At 42.8% G+C, this 18495-nt stretch overlaps 1 protein-coding gene across 3 annotated transcripts in view; it reads right to left on the bottom strand.

Annotated features, from left to right (window-relative positions):
* EIF2B5 (eukaryotic translation initiation factor 2B subunit epsilon) overlaps window positions 1-17840 on the bottom strand; it is a 45024-nt gene extending 27184 nt beyond the window's left edge. Inside the window, exons 1-4 of one of the 3 annotated variants that reach the window (XM_087965531.1) lie at window positions 17632-17840; window positions 6813-6937; window positions 3395-3580; window positions 790-967 (exon numbers count right to left, since the gene is read on the bottom strand). In XM_087965531.1, coding sequence (XP_087821657.1) covers window positions 790-967; window positions 3395-3580; window positions 6813-6937; window positions 17632-17787 — 645 coding nt within the window. In that variant the 5' untranslated portion in view covers window positions 17788-17840. Of the gene's footprint in view, window positions 1-789; window positions 968-3394; window positions 3581-6812; window positions 6938-11539; window positions 11793-17631 lie in introns of those variants that run through there. The other 2 variants (XM_087965533.1, XM_087965532.1) reach the window with 2 other exon arrangements.
* Between the last annotated feature and the right edge of the window lie 655 nt (window positions 17841-18495).

Raw genomic sequence — 18495 nt, forward strand, 5'->3', positions numbered from 1 at the left:
GATCCTCATTTTACCCACCTCGGAAGGATGGAAGTGTCGGGATTCCAGTAGTTACCTCCATTTAAATCATGAGTCTCAAGCCAAACTTCCAAAACAAAGAATTTATTGAGAGTTAAAATGTTGGGCACTGCCTGGGTGTAGCCAACTCTGAGACACATCATTCCTTGTCACCCTTGACCCTGGTTTTCCCCCAGCCCCTGGGTGTATCATGATTCATATACTCCAATGGGACACATCCATAGCCCAGAGTCTTCAATCATGCTCTCCGGTTAGAATTTTGCACGGCAGTAACTTCAGTCACCTAGTTACTATCTTTGAAAATATTTATGGAATGCACTTTCGGTTTGCAAGCTGCCGCAATGCTCCCCCCTCCCTTTCTGTTGGCAACTCTAAAAAGACTGTAGAAATATTTTATGAGTTGACAGGAAGACAGAGTCAACCTTGAGCCTGGTAAGAATCAAACTCCGCAGTACCGGGACAAAGTTTTGTTGTCAAAATGCACCAGGTATCAAATTCAACGAATATCACAGCAGGGTATGACTGTACTGGGCCTTCAAAGGAGGCTTGCTGTTTTGTTAGCCATTAACTCAGTGTACCTCAACCCTAGCCATTTTAAGATGTGTAGACTTCAACTCCCAGTATTCTTTTGGACTGCAATTCCCAGAAAGCTTTGCTGGTTGAGGAATTCTGGGAATTGAAGTCCACAGATCTTAATATGGCATTTCACATCCTTGCCAGCTTTAAGAGGTGTGGCAAAACTGGCTGCTTGACTCGTTGGTTCACACACACCATAGGAAAACCGAAATGCTTGAGCCCTTGCATCCTCTGATAGTGGAGCACTCGTTTTGTAACACTGTCCATGACCAGAATAATATCATCCTCCGGACATCGGCCCCGATGACCTGGCGAACACTCTTGAAATATCATCGTCATCACAGATACATTCTTCTCCAATTTACGCCGTGTCCTGTACCAGGAGAGAGGAACAAGTTGTATAATAATAATAATAATAATAATAATAATAATAATAATAATAATAATAATAATAATAATAATAATAATAATAATAATCGCTGCATCAGCGTAGTGACGTCGACAGGCTATATTTGCCCAGAAAAGCAGGCGGCAGAGGACTTTTGCAAGTGAAGCAGACAGTTGAAGAAGAGAAGCACGCTCTGGCAGATTATGTGAAAGACAGTGTTGAACCAGCTTTGATGGAGGTCAACAAGAGGAAGCTGTTCAAAGTGCAGCAAACCAAGAATCAATATAGGAAAACAGTGATGCAAACTCGGGCTGACAGCTGGTGTAACAAAGCACTGCATGGACAGTTCCTTGAAAAGAGCCAAGGAAAAGTAGATAAGGAAAAGACCTGGTTATGGCTGACCAACACTGAAGAAAGAGACAGAAGGCCTCGAACTTGTGTCGCAATTACCATCTAGCCTGTAGCAAAGAACTGGTGGGATCATAAGCCTGAGAAAGTGGTCGAAAATGAGCATGCAAAACTACCGTGGGACTTCCGAATACAGACTGACAAAGTTTTGGAACACAATACCCTGGATATCACGATTGTGGAGAAGAAAAAAGTGTGGATCGTCGACATTGCCATACCTGGTGACAGCAGAATCGACAACAACTTGAAAAAGTCACCAATATCAGGACTTGAGAATCGAACTGCAGAGACTCTGGCATAAACCAGTGCAGGTGGTTCCAGTGGTACTCAGCACACTGGGTGCTGTGCCTAAAGACCTAGGCAAGCACTTAAAAACAATTGGCGCTGACATGATCACTATTGGTCAGCTGCAGAAGGCCACCTTACAGGGATCTACTCGCATAATCCGCCGATACATCACGCAGTCCTAAACGCTTGGGAAGTGCTTGACTAGTGATTTGTGATACGAAACCCAGCATAGTTATCTCGTTTGCTGTGTACACTGTCATTTTTTGTGTATAATAATATGACTATTATAATAATAATGATTGAAGCCATTAGAACGAATGCAATCAAAGCCGGAATAGAAAAATCTGCTGATGACCCCAAATGCAGACTCTGCAGAGGAGCGAATGAAACCATCGATCACATCCTGAGCTGTTGCAAGACAATCACTCAAGACTGACTACAAACATCACAACACAGCCGCTCATATGTTCCATTGGAATTTGTGTCGCAATTACCATCTTGCCTGTAGCAAAGAACTGGTGGGATCATAAGCCTAAAAAAAGGGGTCCAAAATGAGCATGCAAAACTACTGTGGGACTTCCTAATACAGACTGACAAAGTTTTGGAATACAATACCCCGGATATCATGATTGTAGAGAAGAAAAAGTGTGGATCGTCGACATTGCCATACCTGGTGACAGCAGAATCAATGAGAAACAACTTGAAAAAAAATCACCAGATATCAAGACTTGAGAATTGAACTGCAGAGACTCTGGCATAAACCAGTGCAGGTGGTTCCAGTGCTACTGGGCACACTGGGTGCTGTGCCTAAAGACCTAGGCAAGCACTTAAAAACAATTGGCGCTGACAAGATCACCATTGGTCAGCTGCAGAAGGCCACCTTACTGGGATCTGCTCACATAATCCGCCGATACATCACGCAGTCCTAAATGCTTGGGAAGTGTTTGACTAGTGATTTGTGATATGAAGCCCAGCATAGTTATCTCGATTGCTGTGTACACTGTCGTTCTTTGTGTCAAATAATAATAATAGACACTCACAGATAAAATAGAAGCATATCATTCCTGCTAGAAGGGTCTTATAGAGATAGTCCTTGTCTTACAACAGTTCATTTAGTGACTGTTGGAACTTCCCAGAATGATATCATTTATTTATTAAATTTATTTGCCGCCTAATCTCATTTCAAAGTGACTTCAAAGATATGACTGGATGGTTTATTAAAAACAAAAATCTGGTCTGCTCTCACAAAACCCTTCTAGCATACAGGTAGGCCTTGACTTGTAACATTTTAGTGACCATTCAAAGTTACAACGGCACCAAAAAACCTGACTTCTGATGGTTTTTCACACTTACGGCCATTGCGGCATCTCCGTGGTCACATGAAATTCAAAACCTTGGCAATTGACTCCTATTTATGATGGCTGCAGTTTGGCAATTGACTCCTATTTATGATGTCATAAATAGGAGCCAATTCCCAAGCATCTGAGTTTCCTCTGATTCCCCCTTTGCCACTTTCTACGCAAGCAAAGTCAGATTCGCTTAGCAAACCCTGTTATTAACCTGGAAATTGCAGTGATTCCCTTAACAACTGTGGCAAGGAAGGTCGTAAAATGGGGCAATACCCACATAACATCTTTCTCGCTCAGTGACATAACTTTTGGGCTCCATTGCGGCCGTAAGTCGAGGATTACCTGCGCCTTTCTCCCGAACACCCACCTGTGTTCCTGTAAAGCTGTAGAAATATTAATATTGGATACCACATCTCCCGAGACAAGGATAAAGTCGGAACGAACAAGAGACTTGGCATCCACATCGCGCAACACGTCGCCGAGGGAACGATAGAGGTCTGAGATGACAAACCGCACGACGTTGGGAGATGTCGGGCAGCACCACTTAGAGTTTCTGGGGAGGAAAAAAGAAAAATCAGAGACAGAAACAATGGAATGAGAACCTCTGCAACAGGAAATGCACTGAAAAATGATTTGTTGGCTTTTTTGATCAGATGAATATATAAATACAGCCAGTCCTCGACTTACAATAATTTGTTTAGTTCAAAATTACAACTGCACTGAAAAATGTGACTGATGGCTGTTTTTCATAGTTACAAGCTTTGCAGCATCCCCATGGCCATGTGAACAGACGCTTGACAATTGGTTCATATTTATTTATTCTTTATTTATTTATGATGGTTGCAGGGTCCCGGAGTCATGCAATCCCCTTTCAAGACCTTCTGACAAGCGAACCGCCAGGATTCCGGCAGTTGCCCAAATTAAATTATGAGCCTCAAGACCAAGCTTCAAAAACTTCAAAGGATTTGTTAGGAGCGAACATGTCAGTGTGCCCTGTATGAAGCCGATTCTGAGACATGTAATTCATTGTCACCCTTAACCAGAGGTAGTATTCAGCAGGTTCTGACCAGTTCTGGAGAACCGATAGCGGAAATTTTGAGTAGTTGGGAGAACCGGCAAATACCACCTCTGAAATACTACTACTATTATCTTCTCACCGTTCCTATCACCCATCTCCTCCCACTTGTGACTGTATGACTGTAACTTTGTCACTTGTATCCTTACAATTTATATTGACTGTTTCCTAGTATGATTTGATTGCTTATTGTACCCTATGACTATTATTAAGTGTTGCACCTGATGATTCTTGACTCTTGACGAATGTCTCTTTTCTTTTATGTACACTGAGAACATTTGCACCAAGACAAATTCCTTGTGTGTCCAATCACACTTGGCCAATAAAAGAATTCTATACAAAGTCTATGGAGATTCTCAGTCATCCCAGCTCATGCTTGTCCCAAAGGTGCTTTCTTCAAAAGGCAACTGGATTCTTTCTGGTTTTTCTTTGAAGACGTTTCGCTTCTCACCCAAGAAGCTTCTTCAGCTCTGTATGTCTTCAAAGAAAAACCAGAAAGTCCAGTTGCCTCTTGAAAAAAAGCACCTTTGGGATGAAATACAAAGGTGCTTTTGATTAATATTGCTTCCAGCCAAGAAGCTCCCTATGCAAGTTCCTTTAAAACAGAAAGAGCTTCACAGCATCATCCACTAGATCAGGGGTCCCCAAAGTTGGCAACTTTAAGACTTATGGACTTCAACTCCCAGAATTCTTCAGCCAGTCTTAAAGTTGCTGGCTGAGGAATTCTGGGAGTTGAAGTCCACAAATCTTAAAGTTGCCAAGTTTGGAGACCTCTGCACTAGATTCAGTTATTTCTCCTTGTCAATGGATATGTTTCTTGCCCACTTGCAGGAAGCAAGGATTGGTTCCGTATGACTTTTACGCTCAATGCCAATTCGCTTCCCATCCCATTGCCAGACCATATACTGGTTTCTATCTGTCATGCCCCTGTTGGAATCTGATTCTGAGGGAGAGGTGGAACAGCTGACAGGAAGTGGGAGTGGGGCACCGGTGGCTGTGGAGGAAATTGGAGAAGGATGCAGTCGAGCTGGGCATTCAGAGGAAGATCCAGGCCCACCCCACTCTTCATCCTAGGGCACACAGGGAGGAATGGAAAAGGGAGCAACGTGTCTTACAGGAGAGGAAAGGGCCCTGATCCCCTTCATGGGCTGCAGCTGGGAAGACTGTTTAAAAGGGCAAACTGCACATGGCAAAGTTGCTGGATTATTTTGGTTTGTCAAGTCTTAGAGTTCTGGTGTCCTCCCAACTGTGTGTGTTTCGTTATCTTTTGAAGTCTACAATTCCTTATCCTGCCCTGTCTCGTTAATTGCTGCAGCGTGGTTTGTGTTGGTTTTTATTTATAATTTACATGTACTTTGGGCTCAGATGGAATTTCTTCCCTTTAAAAACTATTCTTTGGAGTGTTTTTTCTCCAGCCGATGATAATTGGACATTGTGGGCCAAGTTGGAGATATTAAAGGGACTTTACCTATTTTTGTGACTTCGTTGCTTTTGTGCTGCGCCCTGGGTCATCACACTATCTCTAATCAGGACACCTTGCCTGGGGTTGATTTCAGGACTCAGAAATCCCAGGTCAGCACAGCCATTGCTGAGAATTGAAGTCCAAACATTTGGAAGGCACCAAAACCCAGACACAGCTGCGCTCGATGTCAGCACAATGGACAAATTCAACTTCTAGCTTTTAGAGCAAGTTTGGGTAACTAAATCACTATTCTGAACTACATAAAACCATCTGGATGACCTTGGGCCAGTTCCTCCCTCTCAGCCTAAACTACCTCACAGGGTTGTGGTGGTGGTGGTGGGGAACATAGGAGAAAGGAGTAGTAGGTATGTTCATCGCCTTGAGTTATTTGTAGAAATAATAAACATGAGGTATAAATAAATAAGTAACCTCAAGTTCCCAAAGTCTCATTTTAACAGACTGGGCTATATTTAAAGAATGATATCAAAGATGGCAAGTTGATACAGGTAGTCTTTGAGTTACAACCAAAATTGAGCTCAAAAGTTTATGTTGCCATTTGTTAAACAAGTTGTCCCATTTTATCACTGTTCTTGCCACATTTCTAAAGTGAATCACTGCAGTTGTTCAATTAGTAGCACTGTTGTTAAGTGAATGGTTTCCCCATTGACTTTGCTTGTCAGAAGGTCAAAAAAGGTGATCACAGGACCCCTGGGGATATTGCAACCATCATAAAGGTGAATCAGTTGTCAAATATCTGAATGTAAATCACGTGACCAATGAGATGCCACAATGGTCACGAGTGTGAAAAATGGTCTTAAGTCACTTTTTTCAGTGCTGTTGTAACTTCAAATGATCACTAAGTGAAGTCTATAGAATAAAATGTTGGAATGAGGAGTAGAGTAGAGTAGAGTAGAGTAGAGTAGAAGAGAAGAGAATTCTTTATTGGCCAAGTGTGATTGGACACACAAGGAATTTGGTGCAAATGCTCTCAGCGTATATAAAAGAAAAGATACATTTGTCAAGAGACAAGCATTATAAGGTACAACACTTAATAATAGTCATAGGGTTCAATAAGCAATCAAATCATACTAGGAAACAGTCAATATAAATCGTAAGGATACAAGTGACAACTACAAATATTCTTTTTATTGGTGTCACTTGGTTACATCTACCTGACAACCGCCATCTATCTGTCCTCGGCCACCTCCAATCCTGATAGATGAAAGATAAAGGGAAAAGGCTCCTTACTGTAAATGCTCCTTGATCTCTGCCGATTTCCAGCAGCAAAAGACGAAGGTTTCTTCCACCCCAGTCGCAGTGAGGAATTCCAGGGTATATTCTATCATGGCCACGTTGGCCAGAGGAATCAGAGCCTAGGGAAGCAAAGGAAAGTCAGCCAGAAAAACAAGCACACTATAATCTGCAGTTCTGCTTACAGTTAAGAGTCGCACCATCCTTCTTGCACGATAACAAGCAGATACAGTATTCATTAAACATGGGTGGCCTTTTTAAAACTAGCAACCTTGGGGGGGAAAGTATTAGAAACCTGGGAACTGCCTTAAACCAGAGAGAGAGAACTGGGGCCTTCCAGATGTTTAGGAAGTCCCTTTGCTGCTGGCAATGCTCTTGGGGCCAATGTTGAAGTCCCAAGCACTTGAAGGATACCATGATGAGTAGGCCTACTTTGTAGAGGTCGTCCTCGACGTACGACCACAATTGAGCCCAAAACTTCTGTTGCTAAGTGAGACAGTTGTTTAAGTGAGTTTTGGCCCATTTTATGACCTTTCTTGTCACTGTTATTAAGCAAATCACTGCACTTGTTAACTTAGTAGGACAGTTGTTAAATGAATCTGGCTTCCCCACTGACTTTGCTAATTGTCAGAAGGTACTTTCCAACCCTCTGATTCTATGATCCGAAGGGAAGGGAAGGGAAGGGAAGGGGAGAATTGAACGGAATTGAATTCTTTATTGGCCAAGTGTAATTGGACACACAAGGAATTTGATGATAGTAGTATTCCAGTATTTGAGGCAGTGCCCCAAAGAAGTGGGGGGTGTCAACCTATTCTTAAAGCGCCTGAATGCAGAACAAGAAATAATGGATGGAAACTAATCAAGGGGAGAAGCAACCTAGAATTAAAGAGAAACTTCCTAACAGTGAAAACAATTAGCATGGAACAGGTTGCCTTCAGAAGTTGTGGGTGCTTTATCACTGGTGTTTTTTAAGAAAAGACTGGACAACCATTTGTCTGGAATTACATATGGTCTCTTGGACTAGAAGACCTCCAAGGTCCCTTCCAACTCTATTCTGATTGATTGATTGACTAAGAGGGAAGGAAAACCATCCTTGTTTAGCTCTTTGATGGGAGACCACCATGGAATTTCTAAAAACGCATTCCAGAAGAAGACATGTGTGTAAGTGAATTCAACTGCCAACAAAACTAAGATGGATGCCATGAAATCACTAGGAGTTGAGGAAGGAAGTGTTCTTACCTAGGCTTCCCCAAAAAGCACTAAGCCTACTCTTTGTCCCGGCAAAACCCCTTTTATTAAACAACAAAGGTGAATTTCTTGCATTCACATTCAGCCAAAGGTCTGGCAAACAGTCTTTCAAGGGTGTAATTAGGAGCACAGACCTTATCTAGCTTGGAAAGCTGCCCAGTAAATATTTCCAAACGCAGTGCTGACAAGGAAGGGCTTAGCAGAGAGTCTCTAGGATGCAGAGACAGATCTTCACAATGATGGAACAAATGAATTGTTTCCTGCAAAAGCCCCCTCCCCTTTTAATCCCTATGGGAAGGGCCATTCACCATCCACCTGTGGCCTTACTCCCACGTCGACCCTTAGTTTGTAATTGTTCCTTTTGGCAGCTCTGTGCATGCGCAGGCTGGGAACCAGCTCCAGCTGCTCCCCCGCCTCACTGCTGTCCGACTCCAAAGGCAGCTGATGACTGCCAACCTGCCCTGGCCCCATCTCTGCCTCTGACGCAGAGCCCTCTTCCGAGCCTTCCTCAGCCTCCAGGACTGGTCCTTGTTCCTCCCCAACCACCTCACTGTCTGACTCTGCTGCCACCTCCGTTAGCCGCCCGGTGGGCCACAAAAGGAAGGGAGGAAGGGAGGGAGGGAGGAAAACTAGACAGCCACCTGACTGAAAATGATATAGGGTCTCCTGCTTGAGCTGGGGATGAACTAGAAGATCTCCAAGATCCCTTCCAACCCTATGATTCTGATTCTGAGATAGATAAATAAATAAGATATTTAAAAAACTGAAGCTACAAGTACAGATTAGGTGAAACCTGGCTCAAAAACAGTACCTCTGAGAGGGACCTTGGAGTCCCAGTGGACAATCACTTAAACATGAGCCAGCCGTGTGCGGCAACAGCCAAAAAAGCTAATGCAATCTTTGGTTGTATAAACAGAGGCATAGAATCAAAATCATGTGAAGTATTTAGTGCCGCTTTACACAGCCTTAGTAAGGCCACACCTGGAATACTGCATTCAGTTTTGGGCAGCAGGTTACAAAAAAAGATGTTGAGACTTTGGAAAAAGGGCGGAGAAGAGCAGCTAAGATGATTAAAGGCCTGGGGACTATTAAAACATATGAACGGGTTGCAGGAACTGGGTTTGGCTAGTCTGGAGAAAAGAAAGATTAGGAGGATATGATAGCAATATTCCAGCATTTGAGGGGCTGCAGCAAAGAAGAGGATGTCAACTTAGTATTCCCCAAAGCATCTGAAGGCAGGACAAGAATCAACAGATGGAAACTAATCAAGGAGAGAAGCAACCTGGAATTAAAGAGAAACTTCCTAAAAGTGAAAACAATTAACCAGTGGAACAGCTTGCCTCTAGAAGTTGTGGGTGCTTCATCACTGGAGGCTTTTAAGAAGACACTGGACAGCCACTTGTCTGAGATAGTTTAGGGTCTCCTGCTTGAGCAGGGGGCTGGACTAGAGGACCTCCAAGGACCCTTCCAGCTCTATTCTGATTACTGGTTTATTACTGCCAGTCTCTCTCCTGTCTAGAGAACTGCATTCTGGCAACAAGACTGTTGCAGGATTAGAGAGACTCAAGCTGAAGTTTAAAGTTTTTGTTCCAGTCCTCCCTTGCTACTTTTCTGGATCCTGATCTGGACTGGCCACTCAAAAGCCAAAGGAAGTGAAGGAAAAAGAAAGCTCCCAGCTCTGACTGAGGCCAAGTTCCAACTTGGCAAGACACACTCATAACAAACATGAGCTGTCATAAATCCGTTTTTCACAATTTGGTGCAGTAACGCTTCCCTGATGCAACATTCAGTTTCTCTGACTGTAATTTTGTGATAAGAATCATGCAACAATGCTTCCCCAGGATGTATCCTAGAGCAACTCTTGGAATTATGAGTCCATCCAAATGAATAAATAAACTGAATGAAAAACTGCTGGTGATCTTCTACCGCTGCACCAGAGGGTATTTTAACTTATTGCATCTCACTATGGTTTGCCAATTGCACAGGGGCAGATAGGACAACACTCCAGAGGGTTAACATCATTGCCCAGAAGATCACGGGTTGCCCTCTTCCCCTCTTTGGAAGAGCTTTATAGCTCCCACTGCCTCAAGAAAGTTCAAAACATCCTCAAAGATCCATCTCATCCTGGACACCTCCTTTTTTTTTTTTTTTTACTATTACCATCTGGCAGACAGTACGGAATATTAAAAACAAGGACAAATAGGCTGAAAAACAGCTTCTATCCCAGGGCAGTAGCTCTTTTGAATTCTACTGTATAGTGCAGTGTTGGTGCGGTGTCAGGGGTTTTCGGTTCAATGTGTGGAGGGTGAAGGATGTGTGTTTGTGTTTATTGTCATGGTCATGATGTGCATTGAAGATGGTGTTTGATTTCGTTATACAAGGTGCAATGACAATAAAGTAAAAGTAAAAGTAAAAGTAAAAGTAAAGTAGAGGATCATCCTCACTCTGAACAGGTGTCGCCGTCCTCACAATCCAAGAAACCACAGCCTCAACTATCCGGCCATAAAAGATTCTAGGCTAGACAGACTGGTAATGACAATCCAAGAGAGCTTGGCTCCTGGTGAGTCCTTGGAGACATATATGTACTTGTTTTGGCAACAAGACAAGAGGAGCTGGCCATTGCCAACACAGACACTTGTTTTCGGCATTCCAGTCTGGGCTACAGCCCTGGAATTCTCCTCCTGAGCCTTCACAAGTGAGCCGAGCCCTACTCCGCTTCCAAGGCTGGCCAGGGTGTTGCCGCCTGCTGAGACACAGCTTCTTATAAGCGGATCCTTTTCTTTGCAGTGACAAAGCAATAAATTTCCACATTCTCCTTGTGATGAATATAATAACAGCTGCCACAACACTGTCGTTTAAAGATGCTTTGCTGATTGCGTGGAGAATGACTGTATTTTTCGGAGTATGAGATGCACCCCCGCCCCCGAAATAAAACAGTGGGTGGAAATTGTCTGTCCATCTTATACAGCGAATATTGCAGCGGGGGGGTCGTGTGGCACCAATCAGCTGTTCTCGAATGGGTGGCGGCAGTGAACAGGCGGCGGAGGCAAACAGGCCGTGGCGAACAGGCAAGGTAAATACTGGATGGATGGTGGGAGGCAGATTTCTTTTTTATTAATATAAAGAGCAACATGTTCAAAATCCATACAGACAGTGTGTAATGACCCGGGGCATGGCACAAAGGCAACACAGTCACATAAGTAAGGAAAGTCCCTTTAATACCTTCAACTTTGCCCCCAGTGTCCAGTTACCTTCGGCTGGAGAAAAAACTCCCCAAAACAGTCTTAAAGTGGAGGAAATTCAGTCGGAAAACAAAGTACATATAGACTGTAAATAAAAATCCACACAAACGACGCTGCTGCAATTAACTGGACAGGGCAGGAGAAGGAATTGCAGACTTCAAAGGCCAACAAAACACACACAGTTGGGAAAACACCAGGACCCCAGATAAGCCTTGACAATAAAAGATAACTCACGATTCGCTTCCCACGAGTTGCTGTGCGCAATCTCCCTTTTTCAATACTGTGTTCCCAGCTGCAGCTAATGAAGGAAATCAGGGCCCTTTCCTCCCCCATAAGCCACGCAACTCACGTTGCTCCCTTCTCCGTTCCTCCCTGTGTGCCCTAGAATGAAGGAGTGTGCCTGGATGTTCCTCTGAATTCCTTCTGCCTTGCTCTATCTCTCCTTTGCTCTGCCCAGCCGGACTTTGCCCTTCCCCAGTTTCTTCCACAGCCAACAGAGCCACACCCCCACTCCCTATCAACTGCTTGGCCTCCCCCTCGGAATAAGATTCCGAAGGGGCATGACACTGTGTTTTGTCTGGATTTTGAACATGTTGCTCTTTCTATTTATTAATAGAAAATTGCCTAAAAAAAGAGGCAGATTTTTTTTTTCTTGTTTTCCGCCCCAAAAGCTAGGTGCGTTTTATAGTCCGAAAAATACGGTACACACAGGGACAAGCACAAATGCACAGAAATGAAGAGCATACTTAAAACAAAAAGCTAGCCATAGTCTGGATTCAATATTTATTTTTGTTCTCCATAACATCTCGTCTAGACCACTGAAGGGAGTCCTTGACTTGTGACCATTTGCTTAGTGACTGTTTATAAAGTTACAGCAGCACTGAAAAAAGTGACTTATCACCATTTTTCACACTTGCGACCATTGCTGCATCCCCATGGTCATGCGATCAAAATTCAGATGCTTGGCAACTGGCGTGTATTTATGACAGTCCTGGGGTCACGTGATCATCTTTTGTGACTTTCTGATGAGCAAAGTCAATGGGGAAAGCAGATTCACTTAACGACCATGTTATTAACTTAACAATGGCAGTGATTCATTTAACAACTCACTAGCAGCAGGAATTTTGGGCTTAATTGTAATTGTAAATTGAGGACTACCTATACAAACTAGGACCACTCAACACAGCCGCATGTCAAGGGCTACTAATAACTCTCAACCAATCAAATTAGCCCTTTGCTGCATTCCTTGACTAAGGGGAACATTCTCAAAGTCTTCATAAGCTTTTTTTCTAGAAACTTCTGCTTCTATTTTGGTTTAAATCAAAGCCCAACCCTTTCAATTCACAAGGACTCTGTAAAAAGAGACACATCACACTGTGGCTTCAATTAATGTTCCCTTGATATGTTTTTGTAAGAGCATTTTAGGCATCAAGAAGTGATCTTATCGCACTAGTAACTCACCTTTCCTGCTACATTGCCCACATCATTTTTAAATAGCATTCAATAGGCCCGTGATGGCAAACCTGTGGTACGCATGCCACAAGTGGCACGCAGACAAACTTACCCCACTGCACACGAGCACGCCTCCCAACTGATATTTTTTCAGTTGGTTTGAGGCCTTTTTCGGCCTCCCAGAGGCTTGGAAAAAGCCTCTGTAAGGCTTTTCAGGACGAATTATAGGCCTGTTTCATCACTTCCTGTAATACCGGAAGTGACAAAACGGGCCTATAATTCGGCCTGAAAAGCCTTGCAGAGGCTTTTTCTAAGCCTCTGGGAGGTCAGAAAAGGCTTCAAACAAGCCGAAAAATCAGCTGTGAGGTGCAGTGCAGGTAAAGGGGGGGGGAATTGCACATGCATGTGCAGGAAGGCTGTGCATTGCATTCTGGATGCTGGCGCACGTGCAATTTTTGGCACAGGAACCCAAAAGGTTAGCCGGGTTATAAAAAAAAGCAGCTTTAGAAGCATTGTGCATTCCATTTTTCAGTGAACTGTGTTAGGGATAACATTGTTTTTACCCTAACTGTTTTGGGTAAAGATAATAAAATGATGAATCATGGTTTGTCAGATAAAGTGTATGTGACTTTAAGCTAAAGGAATGTAATTAAGGGTGCAGCTGTAAAAGTACTATATAAGCAGCAAGGCACTCTCTGGCTCTTACTGGCTGGCTTATTGAAGACTGCATTCTTGCTGGATCGGGAAGGAGAAGAAGTGTTGGATTATTTTGAAGATATTTCTCAACGGAGAGAAGATAAGTTTTGGACAGATTTATTATATGTGTACTGACACTGGCTATTCGACACGGACTTTGCAATTAGAGTATCCTCGACAAGACGACTGAATTTGGTATATGACTAATGGACTGTTTATAATGACTATGCTATAATTCTTAAATGGAATAAATTATAATTTTGATAGCACAAGCGTATCTGTATTTTTACTGCGTGTTAACGAGAAGGTTTATCTCACACATTTACCTGTCTTCCTATCTGACTTCGCTGCACATTCTGTTTAGTTTGTTTTCCTTAACACCCGTTGGGGAATCTAGGCTTAACAAACTGTACCACTTCCAGGTGCTTTCTGGACACAGCTCGTGGGGTTGTTATAATTTTTATACCTGTCAGTTAGGGTTCAACAATTTCAAGGGAGTGCTTTTCCTCTCCATTCTCTTCCATATTCTCCTGAATTCCACAATGTCTATAACTAGGATGTTCTTCAGAAGTTAAAATTAGCTCAACTCCCTTCCTTCAAGTCTTAGCAACAATTTTAACCCAACAAATCCTGCACAATACCTGACACTGCCTACAAAATGAAAACAAGCAGCCCAGAAATCTCTTCTTAAAAATAGTGTCTTGGAATATTCGCTGATACAAAAGAAAATATATCTTGGAACTAAAATGATGGGAATAACAACTTCACAGAAACAATCATTGTGAGGTACTTCCTTGGCATAGCAACTTTTTAAAATTCCCAGGAAGACTGCTTAAGAGCTGGCCAAATTCTTTTCTTACACGAAAGCTTCTCTGGAGCCTTTGAAGACTTATAATAATAAATGTTTGCTGTTAATTGGGTGTTTTTACTAGCTGTTAGGCAGAAATGTATAATCAGCTATTAATTCTGAGCAGGATGAGCTGGTTGCTGCAAAAAAAAAAACAATCTAGAAAAGCCAGTTTTATCTGCTGGCAGCAATGCTGACTAAAATTACTCTTAAATGGATATATTAATTTCTCTATTTAGGACAACTCAGAAGATGTCATGCCTTCTACACAAGCTGCTTGTATTTATTTCATAGGAAAGTCTGCTGGTTAAGACTCAGAAAAACTGCTGTATCAGAAGAAGAGCTCTAATTAAGAGGAGACTGGACAATCACTTGTCTGAAATGATATCGCATCTCCTGCTTGAGCAGGGGGTTGGACTAGAAGACCTCCAAGGTCCCTTCCAGCTCTATTCTGATTGATTGATTTAATAACTAAGTTCTTTGACTGCAGTGAACTGAAATGCTTCTTATTTTAAAAGACATCCTGGTACAAAGAATAATGTTGCTGAACTGGAAAAAAACCTCTAAGGGGAAAAAGATATAACTGGGGATTTTTCTTTTAGTTTGCATTGGAAAAATTTTGCAATTTGGTAAATGCACTTCATGACTGACTTGAAATGTAATATGTTTTGCACGCACCCGCAAAAACTGGAAGTTTCCTTTCCTCACACCACTGGATGTAGGAACATTCAATTACCCCTTGCATTTAGGTCATTTCATTGCAAAAGCAATACAGAATTACTTGCAAAAAGTTTGCCTCACCTCTCTTCCCTTAACTGATATGCTATCGAAGGATAGAGTAAGCACTATTTCATATTCTATGGCAAAAGTATACGAAAACACTAATGTCAGATATGAGTCAACAGAAAGATCAGAACAAATATAGCTAGTCCTTGACTTACGGCCCGTCACTTAGTGACTGTTTGAAGTTCTAACAGATCTACTGGGGGTTACTTATGATCTGGATTTGACGTTCAGATGGGTTGCTGCCCTCCGGTCACATTACTACACTTTGAGCATTTGGCAATTGGGCTACATTTACAAACATTTACAGTCCTGTGGGCATATGACCACAATTTATTTAAGTTTTGTCAAAAGTTACATCTGGTTTCTGGCAAAACCAGGTCCACAAAGGTTGCTAAGCACCACAAAAGGTTTGTGTGTGCGCAGCTATCGGAACTGGATCATAAATAGTTGGAACTTTGGACCAGTCACTAAGCAAGGACTACCTGTATGGCACGAAAGAGATTGGAAAACCAGTTTTGGAATCCTACTTAGATCAGGTACAAAGTACTTTTTCAGTGCCTTGAATATATAGGGACCTCTTATCTATTTAGTTCAATACTGTCCCTTTCAACTGGTAGAAATCTTACAAGATCCAAAATATCCCAAATGAAACTGCCAGTCTTGTCTTCAAAACATCCAAAGACTTAGCCAGATTTAAAACAGAAAACTCAAATTTGTTTCGTTTGGCATAGGTTGTATTCAAGTAACTAGCTAAATCCCAAAGGTGCTTTTATTCAAGAGGCAACTGGACTTCCTTTGATATTCTTTGAAGATGTTTCGCTTCTCATCCAAGAAGCTTCTACAGCTGTGACTGGATGGTGGGGAACGGAGAGCTGATATGTCCATTCCCCACCATCCAGTCAGAACTGAAGACGCTTCTTGGGATGAGAAGTAAAACATCTTCAATGAAAAACCAGAAGGTCCAGTTGCCTCTTGAAAAAGCACCTTTGGGACAACCATGACTTGGATGACTGAGAATCTCTGTCATAGACATTAATCAGCTGAGTAAATCCTTTTTTCCCCCCTGCCTTCAAGTCAGTCTTGACTATTGGCAATTGTGTGATTTGAAATACAGCAACTGCTCAAGGTCACCCAGCTGGATTTCATGCCTGAGGCAGGAACCAGAATTCATGGCCTCCTTAGTTCTATCCTAGTGCCTATAACCACTACAATGAATTGGCACTCAAAGCCATATTTTAATCAGGGTTTATTAAATAAATGCTAGGTATATACCAGTTGCCAAAGTCAAACATATTATGGCTTATTGCCACAGAATTTAACAGTGTCACACTTAGTCAAGCAAACCAGCTATCGTTTTCCATACAAAAAATATATTGTTGCTTTAGCAGTTGGCTTCCTGCCACATAATTAGACAAATGGTGTTCATAGTAAATTGAAAGGCAGTTATCAAAAGCATAGACATTTGCAAGAAAACCCATATGAACTATAAAAATGACATTTCATTCAGTAGAGAGGTAATTGGCATGACAGTGGCCCAGCTGAATAAAATAAAGGTTTTTTTCATACTTTAACTCAGATATGCAGCATCAGTCTTTATTAAATTTATAGAAGAGAATATCCATAGTTTAGGATTGAACTAGGAATTCTTGGTGTTCTCAGAGTTTGGTTGTTGTTTTTTTGCAGGCATTTCATTACCAAACTAGGTAACAACATCAGTGCTAAAAGGAAGTGTGGTTTGCTCTCATTTCATAAACTAGAATATTTGTAGTTCAGGACTGAACTGCGGGGTCCTTGGTGCTCTCTAAATTTTCATAATATTAAGGTTACTGCTTCTGTAAGATGTTCACAAGTTATCAGACTATTTTGGGTTCCAATTCAAATATAATATGAAATGGTAGAGGGTCTCCTGCTTGAGTGGGAGGGGGAGATTGGACAACAAGACTTCCAAGGTCTCTTCCAACCCTGTTACTTTGTATAACCTTTGATGAGTGCCAGAATACCTTAGGAGAGCATGACAAGGACAAAAAAGAACTGAAAAATAGAAGTATCCAGATCTGTCAAGCTGTTGCCCTCCGAATAGGTTGGACTACAGCTCCCATCATTCTCACACAGCCTGGTCCTGCCTGGCCGCGAGAAGCTCTGAATGCAGAAAATAAAAACATCCAGATCTGTCAAGCTGCTGCCTTCCAAACCGGTGGTGGACTACAGCTCCCATCATCCTCACACAGCCTGGTCCTGCTGCGAGAAGCTCTGAATGCAGAAAATAAAACCCAGATCAAACCGGTTGATAAGCTCCATCATCCTCACACAGCCTGGTCCTGCCTGGCCACGAGCTCTGTGGCTGAACGCAGCTGGGCTTTGGGCACCAAGTCAGGCGCGACATCTGGAGTCCTCCAGATGCGAGACCACAAAATTCTCAACCCACTGCCCGGGGCCATGCTGGCAGGGGATGATGGGAGTCGAAGTCCTGAGCAAGGAAGCCTGCAGGCTACCGAGTGAAGAGGGACTCCGGGGCCACGAGGGAGGGAGGGAGGCACTCGCTCACCCGAGGCCGGTCCTTGGAAATGGGGAAGAAGCGGCGGTTGAAGCTGTCGGCGATCAACACGGCCTGCAGCGGAGGCGGAGGCTCCTCTTGGGGGTCCGACCCACGCGAGCCCCCGGACCCGGCACCACGCTTCCCAACAGGACCGCGGGCCGCCATGCTGCCTCGCGCTCCCCTCCCACGCTTTGGGCCCCGCCTCTTCCGCTTCCTGAAGAACTGGGGGGGGGAAGAAGAGACGGTGTCTCGCAGAGGTCAAAAGGCCTTGAAACACAAACGCGGCCGCTGAATGCGAAAGCAGGGTGGGGGAAGCGTTGATTCTCCTCAGCGGGGACTGGAGTTGTCAGAAGTTAAAATGAATAGCATTTTCAGCAACAACAAAAAAAAAAAACGCCTAAAGAACTTAGAATAACTTTACTGACACTTTAAATGTACACTAATCGGCATGCAGCAAAATGAAATTTCGTTGCCTACAGCTCTCAAAGGGTCGCCACCTCCAATATTTATTTATTTATTTGATTTATATTGCTGCCTATTCGCCCATGGCGACTCAAGGCGGCTTACACAATGTAAAATCATATTTAAAACAAAAAATAAAAACAATAAGAACTTACAAAAAGAATCAAATAAATTAGTAAAGTACAATGGAACAAAATTTGGGAAAACAAAAAACAAAACAAAAACCAACTCCCACCCCACCCACCCCACGACATATATACACCACATAAACATGACTAAATAAATAAACGAATGAATACAAAATTATGCATATACCTGTTGTCTCAGTTCAGGTCTGAGCCTGGTGCCGAAGCCAATGATAGATGCCAGACACAAGGTGCTGGTTTTCCGTTTGCTTTTTATTGGAGTTCT

This window comes from Notechis scutatus, chromosome 4, assembly GCF_049901735.1.
Source record: "Notechis scutatus isolate UNSWTSFEM ecotype Mainland chromosome 4, rNotScu1.2, whole genome shotgun sequence".
In the NCBI taxonomy this organism is placed as follows: domain Eukaryota; kingdom Metazoa; phylum Chordata; class Lepidosauria; order Squamata; family Elapidae; genus Notechis; species Notechis scutatus.